General features: G+C 39.5%; 1 protein-coding gene across 1 annotated transcript in view; it reads right to left on the bottom strand.

Moving 5' to 3' along the window:
- Window positions 1-201: 201 nt before the first annotated feature.
- The window catches only part of WASF3 (WAS protein family member 3), a 91,876-nt gene continuing 75,875 nt past the window's right edge, over window positions 202-16,202 (bottom strand). Inside the window, exons 5-9 of the mRNA XM_023756687.1 lie at window positions 13,891-14,008; window positions 8,821-8,996; window positions 4,509-4,775; window positions 2,803-3,170; window positions 202-919 (exon numbers count right to left, since the gene is read on the bottom strand). Coding sequence (XP_023612455.1) covers window positions 762-919; window positions 2,803-3,170; window positions 4,509-4,775; window positions 8,821-8,996; window positions 13,891-14,008 — 1,087 coding nt within the window. The 3' untranslated portion in view covers window positions 202-761. The remainder of the gene's footprint in view (window positions 920-2,802; window positions 3,171-4,508; window positions 4,776-8,820; window positions 8,997-13,890; window positions 14,009-16,202) is intronic.

Raw genomic sequence — 16,202 nt, forward strand, 5'->3', positions numbered from 1 at the left:
AGTGTCATCGCCAACAGCCCCGAAGGAAAAAGAACCCTGTTCTTCATTTTTATTACGACTGAGCTGCTTACCTCTTACAAAAAGCATCCACAAGCACTGACTAAATGCCCACCGGGAGGCCTGCTGAAAAGGCCCTTCCAACTTCACCTTTTATAAGAGCGTGCAAAGGCAATGAAATTATTCAACGAAACATTCAAGTTCACAGAATGTACCACTCCAAGAAAATGAAAGCAGAAGCATTTGATTCTCCTTATTTGTTAAATCTTTCTCTCTAACGAAATGTTTCTCTCTTCTGAAACACACACAAAAATTTGAAACAGTATCACTTACTGATTGGAAGACGTCAACGCGTAGTCATTAATCTTGCTGAGGCCTAACACTAAGCAGCTTCACAAACACACAGCAAGTCTGCAGAATTGTAAGGTACGAGTAAACCCAAACTGCACTGAACACTTTCATGGCCAGGAAAAAGGAAGCAAAATGCTGTTTTCAGGACAATGCAATAGTTACAGCGTTATTTCCTCAGGTGCAGCACGATTTTCTATGTGTAGTGGCACTTAAGTATTACACAGTAAATACTGAAAGAACCCAGAAGTTTTGGATGTGCAAAAGCAATTATCACATTATTAATACAAAAGTTGCTAAGCTACAGGATTATAATACCACTATTTGGGTGTTGAGACCACTTAAAATTTTCAATACACTTCCGACACGGTTTCCTGGCTGGCCACCAGCCTCGTGGCCAGGCTGCCCCCGCCACCTCAGTCAGACCAGTCATTTTCATCCAGCTCCGAGTCGTCGTCCGAGTCGCTGTACTCCACAGCAATGCGTCTGGACAGGATCGTGGCCACGTCATTCCCAACCGGCTCGCGCTTGGCTTCTTGCTCACGCTGCTCTTGTACTTTTTTCAGCTGAATTCCTAGAAGATGCAATGCACGGTTTAGAATTAAATCCTTTGCCTGCTTCAAATTAAGGAAAAACAAACTAGTATGTCTACTTGACTTTTTTTTCTCTTATTGACATTAAGGATAAAAACAGTTTTGGAAATTTGAAGGGAGAAAAGCTTGGGAAATAGAAGTTTCATGACTAATGAAAGAATGTACATAATTTTTACAGCAAAGTAATGGTGTGAACACCTTTAAAGAAAACCCGAGAGCTATGCTGTCCAACACAGGGTCCACGAGCCACAACAGCTGCTTTGGGCAAACTGACAGTGGCTGTGGCCACCTCGCGGGACCGTGTGAACACGAGACATTTCTATCATTAAAGAACACTTTCCCCAACAGGTGTGGACAGCTCTTTTCTAACCCGCGGAGGTAACTGAGAAAACTTTGCTTCAACAATTATTGTTGAAAATGGATATAAAATAAAAACATCTCTCTTACCTAGTAACAAAATGGATTATATGATGATTTAATGTGCAAATTCTGTAACACTAGTATCAAAACGTTCCCATATGACCTACATCCAGATTCCCCAATGGGTAACATTTGATCACACTTGTTTTAGCAATCTTTCTCCATCATTGTTATTAATACACACAGATACTTTTTTCTGGACAATTTGAAAATAAGTAGCATATAATTTGCTATTTTGCCCTTTACCCCTAAAGTACTTTATGCGTAATTCCTAAAAAACAATGATCAAATTCAGATCAGCGTAGATATAATGCTACCATCCAGTCTACAAATTTTATTTAAATTTTGCCAACAGACCTAATATAGCAAATGAAAAAAGTTTCCACCAGGTTTGGGATTCAATACCGATCATCTGTTACATTAGTTGTGGTGTTTCAATAATGATCCTTAATCTAGGCAGTTCTTCAGCCTTGGTGTTTTATGACTGCAGTTTTGTAGAATGCCCTCAATATGGGCTCCTCAGAGGTTTTCTCATGGAAAGATAGTTACAGTTATCACTGTTCCTGGGCAGGGCTCACAGTGTCAAAAATCAAAACACTGTCCTCTTGTGACCCCAAATTCGTTATCTCCGAGGCATTAAATAGCTGTGGGACATTCAAGACAGACGAGAAACCTGGGATCTGTAGGAGGCCTGACCCGGGTGCTGCAGCCAGGCGCAGAGGTGTCTGCAAAGGGCATCACAGACGCTCCAGCTGCTCCCTCAGTCACTTCCAGACGGGAGCAACTAACTGCGACCAAGTGCCTGGGCGGCTCCTCAGCGTATGAGAAGCGTTTAGAGTACACGTACTCCCACACCCTGGCGGTGACCCTCAACCAAGCTGGGCTGGGACCTGAGGTAAAGAATGCATGGTGTGCAGCAGGGGTTTAATGTGGGGTTCTGCAGGGAGGCACAGTGGGGAGGCTCCCCACTCTGATTTGACAGAGATGTTCTGCCTTCTTGGTTCATGTTCTGGGGGTTTGGTGTAGGACTCCCATCTGACAGAGTTCTGCTGCTATGTAAATGCTGCAAACTACTGGCTTAGCACATCAAGCTAAAAATATGGAAAGTCTAGGACATATTAGATATTTATAAAAACAAAATCACTAACATGAGCTCATTTTCTTTCATTTATACTTTTACCATTAGAGTAGAATGCAGACAAAATAGTCAATATTTATTTCTAGTCAAGTAAACCTTTCCTGAATTCTCAGTTCTTTATCATATGTTTACTTTGCACAGACAAAACCACATTACTATTTTTTAAAAAGCAAATAAAGGTCCTTTAACCATATTCTAAAAAACAATCTCGTGTAGAGAGGAGTCCCCTGAAGACCAGGCTATAGCTGGTTGGAGATAGAAATCTCTTTCTGAATGGAAGATGGCACATGTAGGGGATTCACTTACCCATTCGAATAGCAGCAAGAAGATCACTGCGCGCATCGCTTATGGGTGGTTGTGCAGTTTCTTGTCGTTTTGCCTCAGCTACTGGAGGGCCATGCATGGGGGAGGATGAGAGAGAAGAGCTTGTGCCAGGAGGGCCTGGCGGGGGAGGTGGGGGGCCCGGAGGAGGCGGGGCTGTGACCACCAGCCCAGTGGAGGGCGGGTGAGGAGGCACTGGGTAGGAGGACCCAGCTGCTGCTGGGAAGGAGGGCTGCATGGGAATCTGGAGAGGACTGACGAAAGCAGTTTGTGCTGAAGGGATCATGGGGGGTGGAGGGGGCGGAGGTGGTCCCGAGGGGTTGTAATATTCAATGATCTGGGCTGGGAGCATCCTAATGAGAGAGGAAACACAGAGTCATTAAAGCAGCAACAGAGGGTCACACCTGAGGTTCTGACATGGCTAGTAGAAAGGCCTCCCCCAAACACAATACATAGTGTCATTTGGATTTAAGACACTGCAGGATGCAATATCCACTGTTGGGTCAGTTATTTCCACAGGTTTACATTATTCACTACGACAGAGTTCACGTCATTCACTGAAATGCACCCAAAAGATAACCACTCAAAGAGGAATTTCCTGTGAAATGCTAGGTAAGAGGAGCAACACAAATGCCTCCTTTATACTGGGCATTTCAAAAGCAGGTGGCTCACAAACTTGTCTTATAAGGGTTCTGTGGCCAATCAGATTTGGAAAATTCTGTATTTTGTATCTCAGCTCCATGGAAATTCCCCAAGCCCACACTGTCCATCAGAATATCAAAAGCTTTGAAAAGTCCTACAGCCAAGAAATCTGAATTCTATTTAGTCTAAGGTTTTCCAAACCAGCTGGACCCCAGACTCTCTTCTTACCTGACAATTAGAGCCTCAGAACAAACTTTGGGAGTCCTGACTTAACAAGAACCAACGATAAGAAACAGCCAGAGCTGTGTGGTCAGGGAGGATGCCCCCGAAAGCTGAGGGATGTACGTTTAGAAACTGACACATGCTGTTCTGGATACATGGTTAATGGAAACACACATTCGACTCTCCTGGGTACTGCCTCTGAGGGGTAACTCTTCAATATTAAAAAGGGAGTGCTAAGGCAGCCCATGAAAATATAGGTGGGTGCTTAAATTACTAACCACCCGAAGATGAGGGTCTTTCCTAGGGTGGTTTGAATTTCACTGATCAACAGGGAACAAGGTGGGAGAATGATGAGTGGGCACGAAGAGGTCAAGAAAGGAGATTATACAGCCAAGTGTAAGAAGGGAGGCACGGGGTGCTGCACTGCATGGTGCTCTCATCTGTGGTATGAATTCTCCCTGGTTCACCCAGGATATACTGGTATAGAGAAATTTGAGGATTTGGGACAGGTTCACAGAATCGGAGTTCCATCCTTTATCAATGTCTCTGCTTAACGATCCACTCACACATACACAAATACGTGTATTAATGAGTATACACATGAATACAGACACAAACCTGAGATTTATCTATAATAAGAAAAGGGAACAGCACGACACTGTATTTTTTAACAGAACTTGTCATAACCAATAGTTTCCACATTCAGTCATTCTGGGCTGGCCTCTGGCCTCTAAAGTGTGACTATTTAATTGAAATTCTTAAACACACATAGCAAGATTCCATTGCAAGAGTGAGTAGCAATTAGAGTACAAGGAATACGAAATTACCCATAGTCTGCTGGAGCCATGGGTGCCGAGGCCTGGGACCCCTCTGCGGCCTGTGGTGGGGGTGGCGGAGGTGGCTGCTGAGGTCTGTTCAGGGCCATGTGTCTCACCGAGGCAGAGGGGGGTCGGTACTCATGCTCGGGGGCCTGGCTGGCCGGCCCAAGTGGCAGCGCGTCACCTGCTGCGTATGAAGGGGTGACGGGCTGCGGGTGCAGAGAATGGTTGGGAGTCGCTGGATAGGAGTAATCTGTGACATCTGAAGCGTGAGACCTGGCATTCAAGAAAAGGGTGGGAGAAATTTAAGTTCAAAAGATTTCCACTAACCAGCATATAAGCATATATTTGAATAATAACATTGCCAATACACAGAAATCACACATTTATTTCCTTTACTGTAAACTAGGCCCAGCCTCATGAGAGCTTCCAAGCAACAACGTAATGACTACGTTAGCAGCGAGCCCGGTGTTACGTGGAGTCAGACTCACGGCTTTAAAGTGAGCATGTCAGACAGACGGGCAAGCAGAGCCCCATTTCACACCACATCAGCATACGGTCTTAAGAGAGAAGGCCACGAGACAAGTCCCACTTAATTCAAAAACAGAGGACTTCGGGGGCCAGGAAGCTGAGAGCGTATCATTAGAAATTACAAAATGGCAGATAAACTGGGTAAATATCAACAGTAAGAACAGAAAAAGAAAGCAAGAATGCAGTGCAGTGAAAAATTGTTTTCTTGAACAGAAGAAATGTGTTTAGCCAAAAAAGAAAGACCATGGTGCAATATGGAAGGGCCTTCCTGCTTTCTCTGAATGCACAGTCGTGGGCGAAACTCTGAAAGGGATGGAGACTGTATATTAGTTGACGGAGCTCAGACAGACAGAGGCCTTTGTGAGGGGGCACAGGGACTTGTAAAGGTCACAGCTGCACAAAATGGTGTTAGTAAGGGAGGTGCTCCTGGCCCGGTTACAGGACACGTGGTCAGTATGGGGGCTGCACATCCTCTCATGATGGCGAAAGCAGGGTGGGCAGCCTGAGGACGGCAATGCAGAGAGCAAAACGACAAACCCTCTGGGCGCTCTGTCCTCTTTCGTGCTCCCTGCCTGTTCCAGTGTCCTGGCATCACTCATAAACTCAATGCCCATTTTCCTCCTCTCCCACTCTTCTTTTCTTGTTCTGACTTTTCTCACGTGTATCTGCTGGCTTCGGGTAGGACTCAGCTTGTGTTTCTCTCTCTGAAGGAAACAGGCAGACACACAAGGGGATGTGGAGGAGCAGGGGAAACACCAACTGAACTTGGATCTTGGAATCAGACAGTAGCTTCCCTTAACTGGAGCATCTCAGACACAGAAAAAGCTCTCCACGTGAAGAGAGACTGCCCCCCCTCAATTGCAGTGTAATAATAATAATTCACTTTTCCTTCCCTAACGGCAGTATAAATTCTATATTACGGTGTGCATATGATTATATCTTTTGAACTATACAAACTGCTGGCAAGTAAGTTAAAAACATTTTTAATGGGGGAACAACCTAGCATATTTTCACAATGTAAATACCTAAAACCCTGGAGTCCTTGGGGATGTATGTTTGACTCTGTATGTGACTATGTCATACTCTATGTGTACAATTTCTAAAGGAAACAAAGTGATCTAGAAAAATATAGAGCACTTCTCATGAGATGAGGAGCCAGAAATTATAAATATTCTGGAATAATGTAGAGTGCTGTCCTTATAACTAGCTTTGTGACACAGCCAAAAGGAGGCAATACAAAGGAGGATAACCAGACCGGTGAGTGAATAAAGGAACAGGCAGTGAATGTCTGAATTCGAGAATTACAGCAGGAGGGCTGTGGAGGGCAGGACTTGGAGGGAGGGTGGGCAGGACAGAGGACTGGTTTAAGAGTGAAGGCTCATTTAAAGGGGAGCCCAGTGGCTGGAGGAGAGGTGAGGAGTGGGGTGACTGTGGGAGACAGAGAGCCCCATGCGGGAAGGTAGAAAGCAGCTACAGAGACACACACCAATGTGGAGATGAGAGGACTGGTCCTGTGACCTCCTGTTACAGGAGAGAGAACTGGTAGGAGTGAGATGATATGGAAACAGGAAGAAGTGTAAGCAGTGGAGACGTGGTGGGAGAAGCCAGGGACTCCCCAGGGTTTTGTGGGTGGACAGGTGGGCAGAGTCAGAGCTGTAATACAGGGCCTGGAAGAGGATGAGAAATAGCTCAAGGACAGCTGGGCGTGGAGGTCTCACTCTCCCAGATCATAGTGAGAGAGAGCCGGGGGGAAGCATTTAATCAATTTTCATCCTGAATTTACACTTAAAATCAAACCACTGCTGATAATCTACAGAGAGAGCAAAAATGTATGATTAGTGTATATGAACCATTTTTATGTACAAAATATATTACTTATATGAACAGTTTTATTATATACAAGCCATAAAACTTAATATTCAAAATTTCCTCAGTTATTTAAAAACCATGATTCTAAATAATACTTAAAATATGAATACAAAACATTAAAAAGTCAAAAGGCAGAAAGTATAGAGCATGATTCCAATTTTGTAAAAAACATTTACATCTTTATAGGAAAAAGACAAAAGGGGAAAAAGTACACTAAAATGCAGATAGTGGTTTCTCTGGATAATAGGATTATGGATAATATTTTAATGTTTTCTGTAATTTCCAAATATAAAAAAATTACTTTATAATAAGAAAAAGTGATACACTTTAGTGAAATAAAAAAATTCTAAATTAATTTTAGGGATGTAATCCAAGTACAATATTAATTATAATCTACTTATCTGGTACATGCATATAGTGAGAGGCCATGAAAAACAGTATGAGACAAAAGGAAATTCTAAAGAAACAAAACTGATTAATCTATTTGCTTTTTGAAAAATAAAAGAAGTAAAGATATATCTAAAAATATAAAAATTCAGATACTAAATCATCTGCATAATTTTATACCCAGCATGAAGCAATCTAATCTCAGATGTTAGAATGAGCATCAATCATTCAACTGAGGGATTAAAAAATCATTTTTTTCTGTCTGTACATATTGAAATAAGAGTGCATACAGAGTATTATAAAATAAAGTATGTGTTTTGCATGAGTAAACAATACAGCTAAATTAGCTGGAAAAAAAACAACAAAAAGCAAACGGACATATTGGGAGCGCTCAGATTTAAGTGCTTCTCCCATCCAAAGAACTATGCGTAGAATTGTCGACAGAAACAAACTGACATAAAGATCCAACCTTGAGACTAGAGCTCAGTTAAAGCTCTAATAATTCTCTAATATTTAGCAGATAACAACTTCTACAGAAAAATTACCTAGAACTTGCCTCATATCCAACCAATGATTTACAGCCCTTCTGGGGCAGGAACATTCACAGTCCCTGTAACTAGCAAATGTTAAGCAGCTTCTATATGCAGTCTGTGCTAAGCACTGAAATTATAAAGACAAAATTTATTTTAAAAGGACACAGATCGAAGGCCAGGTCCAGGTTGTTGCTGTTTTTGAAACATCCTTCAATCACATAGGAATTCTCTGTTTGGATTTTTAAATGCTGATGGAAGACTTAGAGAGATTATGCAAATGCAAGACAACAACTTTACAAGAGCAGAAATAGGAAATTAAACCGTAAGTTAAAATTGACTAGTTAGTCCCTGTTGTTCAATGAATCCCTTCTGTGACAAATGTGACTTATTGACCGCATCATTCACACCTGCAAGAAATATTTTTACTTAATTGCTAACATAATTTTAAAGTAAACACCAACAGAATTCTCCTGAAATCAGAGCACATAAGATTAGTGAACTGAAAAAATAAATACCTTTTGCTCGTCACTTTTTACAAAGGTCACCAAAAAGCACAAAGAAATTATTCCTTGACCACATCAATTGCTACCTACCAATCGTTTTGATATCAAATAGCAAAAGAAATTCAACTCTAAGCTAAAGAGTAAGACAAAGAATTAAATGATTAAAATAAAAATGTAAGTCATTGGCAGTCATTAAGCCCAAATTCAGAATCCAGGTTAACACACTACATATCTAGATTAACTGAACAAGAAAGTAAGTCAGAGATATGAAAAATCATACAATGTGACCCAATGCAAAATAAAACTACTTTAAAATATTATTTCAAAATTCATGTATATATATAAAATTTATTTTTAAGAAAAGATGTGAAACATTCTGTGGCCTTATAAACACCAAAGCTACTATTACCAGTCATGTCCAAGGAATAAATAAAATGAAGCACTACTCAGAGGCATTACTGTGCGCGCACGCACACACACACACACACACACACACACACACTATCTGGGGACAGGGATCCCTCGGAAGACGCTCCGTGGTACACACTCTGAGACAACCTGTTGTCGGGTCTGAGCTCTTTGTCATATGCCATCATATTCCACTCCTGGCGCCTGTTTCTGGCTTTTCTAACCTTTTTCACCTCACGGGTTGTGCCATCTATACGCTTTTGCTCCTGAAGTCCAAGAAAAGAAAGCAAGCATGCCGAGACAGGAGAGAAAGGACAACAGGTTAAATGCAGTTATAATGCTAGGGACATAAGCATGATGTGCAGATAATGTTAGAAAATTCTAACACAGTGCCTACTCTTACCCAACACAGATCCCCCCAAAGGTAACAAATACTTAACTATTTAACCCAAATAAATGAAAATTACTCTGCTGCAACTACCAGAATTACTATCATTTTTAGTAACGAATTTTCATCTTACTAGGCATTTAGCTTATTTTAAATATACTATACCTTTTAGATCTATATTATACAGATGAAATGTCAGATGGCACCATTCAGAGAAATCATTTCCCACCCCTATACAATTTTGACTGGCTTGTTAACATGCAATCTTTCAAAAAAAATTCAAAATGTTCTATTTCCAGTTTCTAAAAGAAATATTTAAGCTAATCCTGCAATGAGCCAAACCCAAAACAAAAATAAGGTACGAACTTACCTTCCCATACAAAGACTCATTCTTGTCCCAACCCTACTTTGCCAGCAAAAATGTATCCAATAAATACTTGTCCTACATGGGTACTTCTTTAAAGGCAAGAACAATTATTTCTGTTGTTTATATATTTTTCCCGTTTCCCTTATAAAATTTTATGATCTCTAAGGACAAGAACTATGTGCCTCTAAGTTCTACACTCCTCTTACAGTCCCTCCACACGTCATTTACCTAGGGTGCACACTCAATCAATGCTGACTAAATGATCAAATCCAGTGAGCTTACAGGGCATGCTATGTCTCAAACATGCCAGGCATTGATGATACAAAAGGAAAACAACAACAACAAGACGGGTGTCTGCCCTCATGGAGCTTGCAGTCGGGGGGCGGGGGGGGGGAGCCTACAACATCACAGAAATAAATGTATAATTATAAAATGTAGTAAAACATAAATGCACTATGTGTAGAATGCTGTCTAGGCTGAAAGTCAGGGACAGCGTCAAGGAGTGAGTGGGAGGAGGACCTGCGTGTGACTGGCATGGATTGCAGGGAGCCCGTCAGAGCAGGTAAGAGGGGACAGAGTGGGCATGGGCTCCCAGGAGGAGGAAGAGCACCACTTAGGAGAAATAAAAGGTGAGAGGCAAATGAAGGTTAATGGCCCCAAAGAGCCGAAAGGTAAGCAAGACCTTAAAGCAGTGATGGCGAACCTATGACACGCGTGTCAGAGGTGACACGCGAACTCATTTTTTTTGGTTGATTTTTCTTTGTTAAATGGCATTTAAATATATAAAATAAATATCAAAAATATAAGTCTTTGTTTTACTACGGTTTCAAATATCAAAAAATTTGTATATGTGACACGGCACCAGAGTTAAGTTAGAGTTTTTCAAAATGCTGACACGCCAAGCTCAAAAGGTTCGCCATCACTGCCTTAAAGGCTACGTTAAAAATGTTGTTCTTTATCCCAAGAATAGTGGGAAAGCACTGATGAATAAGAAGGGAAGGGCTGACATACTGAAGAAGAGGCATTTGAAAAGATCCCTCTAGGCTGGGGAGCACAGACTGAAGGAGAAAGGTAGAAAGCTATTCAGGTGGTCTAGTGAGGACGGTAGGCGGCTCATGGTGGCAGTGAAGACACAACGACTAGACTGTTTTTGGGTAAAAAGGAGGTACAGACAATGTGTTGGCAAAGAAGGTAAACATGAAATCCACATAAAATATATAAAGGGTTAATAAAGATGAAAAGATGTGTAATGCAAATTAGATCTTTTGGAGGGAAGGAGGGCTCATAAAAAAAATAATATCCAGGACTGGAGGAGGCCTGTTAAGAGTATAGATGGTTCAGTGTTTTAAGGGTCAGGAGCAATTAGATGGTATCTTTCAAAATTTAAACCTCATATTCGACTTCTATGAATTTGCTCTGAAGAATATCTGCACATGAGTACAGAGATATCTACTACAGTATTGTAAATAGTAACAATTTAGAAACAACCTAAATATTCATTATTCTAGTAATGGGCAAATAGTTTATGATAACTATTAAAATGCTACATACCTTCATAAAAAGAATGAAGTACATCTTCAATTATGGCAATATATGTGTATGTCTGTGTGTATAAGTTGTGTGTAGTACAATTCTATGCATATAAAAATACTTTGTGAAATGTATATGCATATATTTATGAATAACTGAAAAAAAATCTAAATCTAAAAATATGCGTGCCAAGCTGCTAAATGTTAACGTAGTTATGCCCATGGAAGAAAAACATATCCCCAATTTACTTTGGTGTAATTTGAGCATTTCACAATCTGCATGTATTGTTTGTATACTTAAAACACACACAAACAAATAACAAAAAAACCCACCACCACCAACAACAACAAAAAGGAGGGAGATTTCAATGGATCCTAATACACATCCTAATTAAGAACCACTGTATTAAATTAATTAGACTATCCCCCTTACTTTTAAGAGATGAATGCTGACATATTTAGGGACTGTTATAATAACTCTCTTTGCAATAGTTCAGCCTCCAAATTTACCCATCAACATGCACACAACACACACACAGAAGCCACATATGACAAAATGTTAATAGTGAAGCATCTATGCTCCAACTACACTGGCCTACATTCAAATCTCTAGAAAATGCCAAACTGTTCCCTAGACCAGAATGATCTTAGCTACTTCGGAAGCATCCCGCCTCTTCTCTGCCCTCCACTCCTCCAGCACCCTCTCACCTACATGTGCTCGCACATGCGCCCACGAGCACACCTGCACCCACACAATGACTTGGGCTAACTTCCATCCATGGTTGGATCTGTGAAAGGTACCCCGAGGCTGTCCTTGACACTCCACTTCCTCCTCACTGTCATCCCCACCTTGTCATCTCACCCCCAGCACACCATACTTCTTCATAACACTTACCAGCATTGTAACTGCATACTTCCAACTACATATTTACTTGCATAATTTAAAAAATGTTTTTAATGGATTTCACACCCAAATTTTCTAAACAAATTTTTCCTTCATATAGACTTGTCAATTCCAAATTGAAAGTGACTTGCTTCCCAGAAACCCTAGAGAATTTCCAGAATGACGGATATCTTGCCTCATTTTCTGCTCCTATATAAAGGAGATTTGTATTACAATTTCTAATTTCTTTCCCTCTTTATGAGTTCCAGAGGGCTGCATGATTATTTAATGCTAGTTTCCCCCACTCTATTGTAATCTCCATGAGGTGGCAATCCTGTCATTTTCACCACTGTTTATCCAGCATTAAAAGACTTTTTTTTTTTTAAAGAGAATCTTAGAAGCATTGAACAGACTGTTGAATCTCAGAAGGAAAGCAGGGTGGGGGTGGGGAGGGAAGAGATCAACCAAAGAACTTGTATGCATATATGCATAACCCAGGGACACAGACAATATAGGGTGGTGAAGGCCTGGGGTGGGAGCAGGGGAGGGCTAGAAAGGGTCAGTGAGGGAAAAAGGGGACATATGTAATACTTTCAACAATAAAGATAAAAAACATAATCATTATATAAATGAATGAATAAAAAATCCTTATCAGAATTTTATGTGTTTGAGCAATGTGGAATGAGACAAAACTGCCAAGGAAATAATACTAAATTTAATGACACATAATCATACGTAGATTAAGACTTTTCCCCTGAAGAACACTGGTGAAAAATTAAATATTTTTGCCAAAAGTATCACTGAGAAGAGAAACCTAGAGGGTAATTTAAAAGGACTTTTGCCTGGTTACTATTAAGAGGTGTGGGGATTAAGACCAACATGACTAAGTATCTGTTTTTTTCTGTCCCAGACAGTGGGATCTTCCTTTTCTCCACTTGAATACTTCGTAGTTTCTTAGCTTGAATAATCCTCCACTTGAGTACTCAGCAACTCTCCCAAGATTTCCCAGTTAATCCCAACCCATGAGCACAAGAAAAGAGGAAAGCAAGCCTTTGGAATTCTCTCCTAGAATTCAGTGGTAACATCTTACACTTACAGTCTGCACATTGTTAACATGTACTCTGTTGTAAACCCTAGTTTCAAATTCTCTCCCATCTCAAATTGTCTCTCCTATTGAGCTAAGTCACCTAAATGCCTCAACATCTTAAGACCTCGAACCCACAAAAAGGTAAGCATTTCTCTTAAAGCACTCTATTATTTGTCAAGCAAACCAGATGGTCATTTTTAAAAAACATAGCTTACATATAAAAAGTCTTAGCAAATATTATCCTTTGGAGAATTAACTCTTCTCAGTGGCTTAAACCTAATTTCTGGGCCCCAAAGGAACAATTTTCAAAATATAAGTCCTCACACCTGCAGAGTGAGCTTGTCCCTCTAAGAGTGCTCACAACCTTTCAGACGGTGCTTCTCAACCTTCAGACTTGCAGTGACCTTGCCTACCTCTACCCACCAAAGGAGTCTCACGTCCAGTAAATACCATCTTCTAAACTTGCCGATCACACGCTTTTCAATCCAATACGAACAGCTCACTAAAGCATTAATTACAGCTAGGTGGCAATCCAGTTATGAAGAAAGCTTTAAAATGATGGAAGCAAATAATTATTTCTGATATGGAATATTGACTACATTATGAAATTTGAAAGAACAGGAGAAAAGTTCTAAAACATGGTTAAAAACAAAACTGGAATTTTAGCCACTACTTTTGTGAAGCAAAGCAAGTGTTAGAGAACAAATCAAGAGTATTTACAGAAAAATAGTATTACTGTGTTAGACGGACTTATCTGTATCTTCCTGTATAAACTACAATCTCTAAAAAACCTTCATCACTAAAGCCAACATCTCAACCATTCAAGTAAAGAATTTACTTATTTCTTTCCAAACAAGAATCCATTTACACATTTATATGCACAGTTCCCCTAATGGAATTATTTACCTTTTGACGCCTTTTCTCTTTCCTTTTGTCTTCTGTGTCCTGTAGCATTTTTTCTTTCCAGAGGTCAAAGAAATAGGAAGGATCAGTATAGAACTTCAGCCCATCCTTTTTATCATCTCTATAAATCAAGATATTACAAGTCGGGGGCGGGGGGGGGGAGGAGGAAAGACTGTTAGATATCTTCATATGGGAATAACATAATTCACTTTTTTTTTGAGAGAGAGAGAAACATCGATGTGAGAGAAACACATTGACTGGTTTCCTCCTGCACATGCTCCAACCAGGGCTGGGAATGGAGCCTGCAACCTAGGTATGTGCCCTTAACCGGAATTGAACCTGGGACCCTTCAGTCTGTGGGCCAACACTCTTTTCAACGAGCCAAACCTAATTCACTTTTAACTCATGAGATTATAGCATCTGCAGGGGGCATTTTAACTGTCCTATACATTATTAAGTTTCTCAGATTTCCTTACTTAAAAAAAAGTGTAAATATTTAAGAACATAAAGTTTTTCTAGAATAATTAGGTAAAAAGTACTCTTGCAAATTTAGATTTAAATATAGAAAAGTGTTCCTAAAAATCACAATATGGCTCAGAAACAGTAATATTCAATACCTCAATTACTTTAGGAAATGTTCTGTTTATTCCAACAGGGGGCTATATACACAGAAACAGATGGATTCTTTACACACACACACATTTACTTTTACTCTGGAGTGTCGATGTTATGAGGATAAAGATTATTAAGTACTTTGTCCCCTTTGCTCAATCAGTTTTGCCCAATATCTAAAAATTCACGTAGGAAAAAAGAAAAACACTCATAGTGTGTAAATGTGACTAAGAAAAACAGTAATGAAATATTTTTAAAGTGGAAGTAACCAACAAAGAAAAATCACTTGTAGTCATTTCATTTTCAAGCACTGCCCTTATTACTATGGTCTAGAGAGAATATTTCAAGTCTTTGTATAAGTTATTCATTAAAATAATGCAGCCAACATGTTTTCAAAGTATAATATAAATCAATAAGAAATCTAAAACTAATCATGGTATGAAGTAAATACTCTAGTCTATCAATGCTTTAAAAGTGTCTGGCCTATAGATTACCTTCAAGAGGAAGAAAAACACATTTCATATCAGTATTTCACTAAGTCATTTAAGGCACGGAGAGGAAGCAAAAATTAGTGAAATAAGTATAGGAAAGAGTTTATGCCCAAATAGTCAAAGAAAGCTAAGTGAATTATTCAAGGGGCAAAGCCGTCTGTCCTTGCACCTCCTGCTCTGCCATGTCCTGTAATCTCCTCATCAAATGAAAAAGGTCTCGTTCCTCTGAGGGCTATTCTGGCCCCTCTCTGAAAACCACTAAAAAACCAGTGCACTGTACTCTATACTTTAACCTCAGACTACTTACAATCCTTTCTTTTCCAAATTTCTAACTGATAAGCAATGTGCAGTAAGAGATTTCATTAAAAACATTATTGTGAAAAACATGTTTCCCTACTAGACCTTCAATATAGATAACAATATAGAAAATTTGAGCATGAACTTGCTGCAAAATTTAAGATGTACAATAAATTCACATTTTAAAAGAATGAAGCTAATACTTAAATGAGGTCAGAAACTCACATAAGTAAACAAATATTAACCTTGACATAAAAATATAAGCAGAAATGTCCTATGTTCATAGAACTAAACATTTGATTTTTTCAGTCACATTGTATTTCTCATATATTAACTGTGTTAGGACAGTGTCATACTTAAGCTCAAATGCAAAGTTTGTGCTTTACATACCCCAAATATTACTGTACTGAGCAAAAAAGAAAACAGAGAATTCAGGGACATGGACTAAGCAGTGGTTCTCAACCTTCCTAATGCCGCGACCCTTTAATACAGTTCCTCATGTTGTGGTGACCCCCAACCATAAAATTATTTTCGTTGCTACTTCATAACTGTAATTTTGCTACTGTTATGAATCATTATGTAAATATCTGATATGCAGGATGTATTTTCATTGTTCACGACTCACAGGTTGAGAACCGCTGGACTATAGTGTGGTGATTATAGGGAAGGGGAGGAGGAGGAGAAGTGGACATGAAAAATTAAATTTAAAAATTTTTATAAAGTAGATTTGAATTGGTGCTGCTATTCTTAAACACACTATTAAAAAGTCATGGAGATTTTTATTTTCCATAAAACTGAATACACACATAGAATATATATATATATATATATATATATATATATATATCAATTTGTTTTTTATGCAATTAAAATTTTTAGATCATCACAAATATTTCATCTTGATCCTAATTATTC

The sequence above is a fragment of the Myotis lucifugus genome, unplaced genomic scaffold (genome assembly GCF_000147115.1).
Source record: "Myotis lucifugus unplaced genomic scaffold, Myoluc2.0 scaffold_98, whole genome shotgun sequence".
In the NCBI taxonomy this organism is placed as follows: domain Eukaryota; kingdom Metazoa; phylum Chordata; class Mammalia; order Chiroptera; family Vespertilionidae; genus Myotis; species Myotis lucifugus.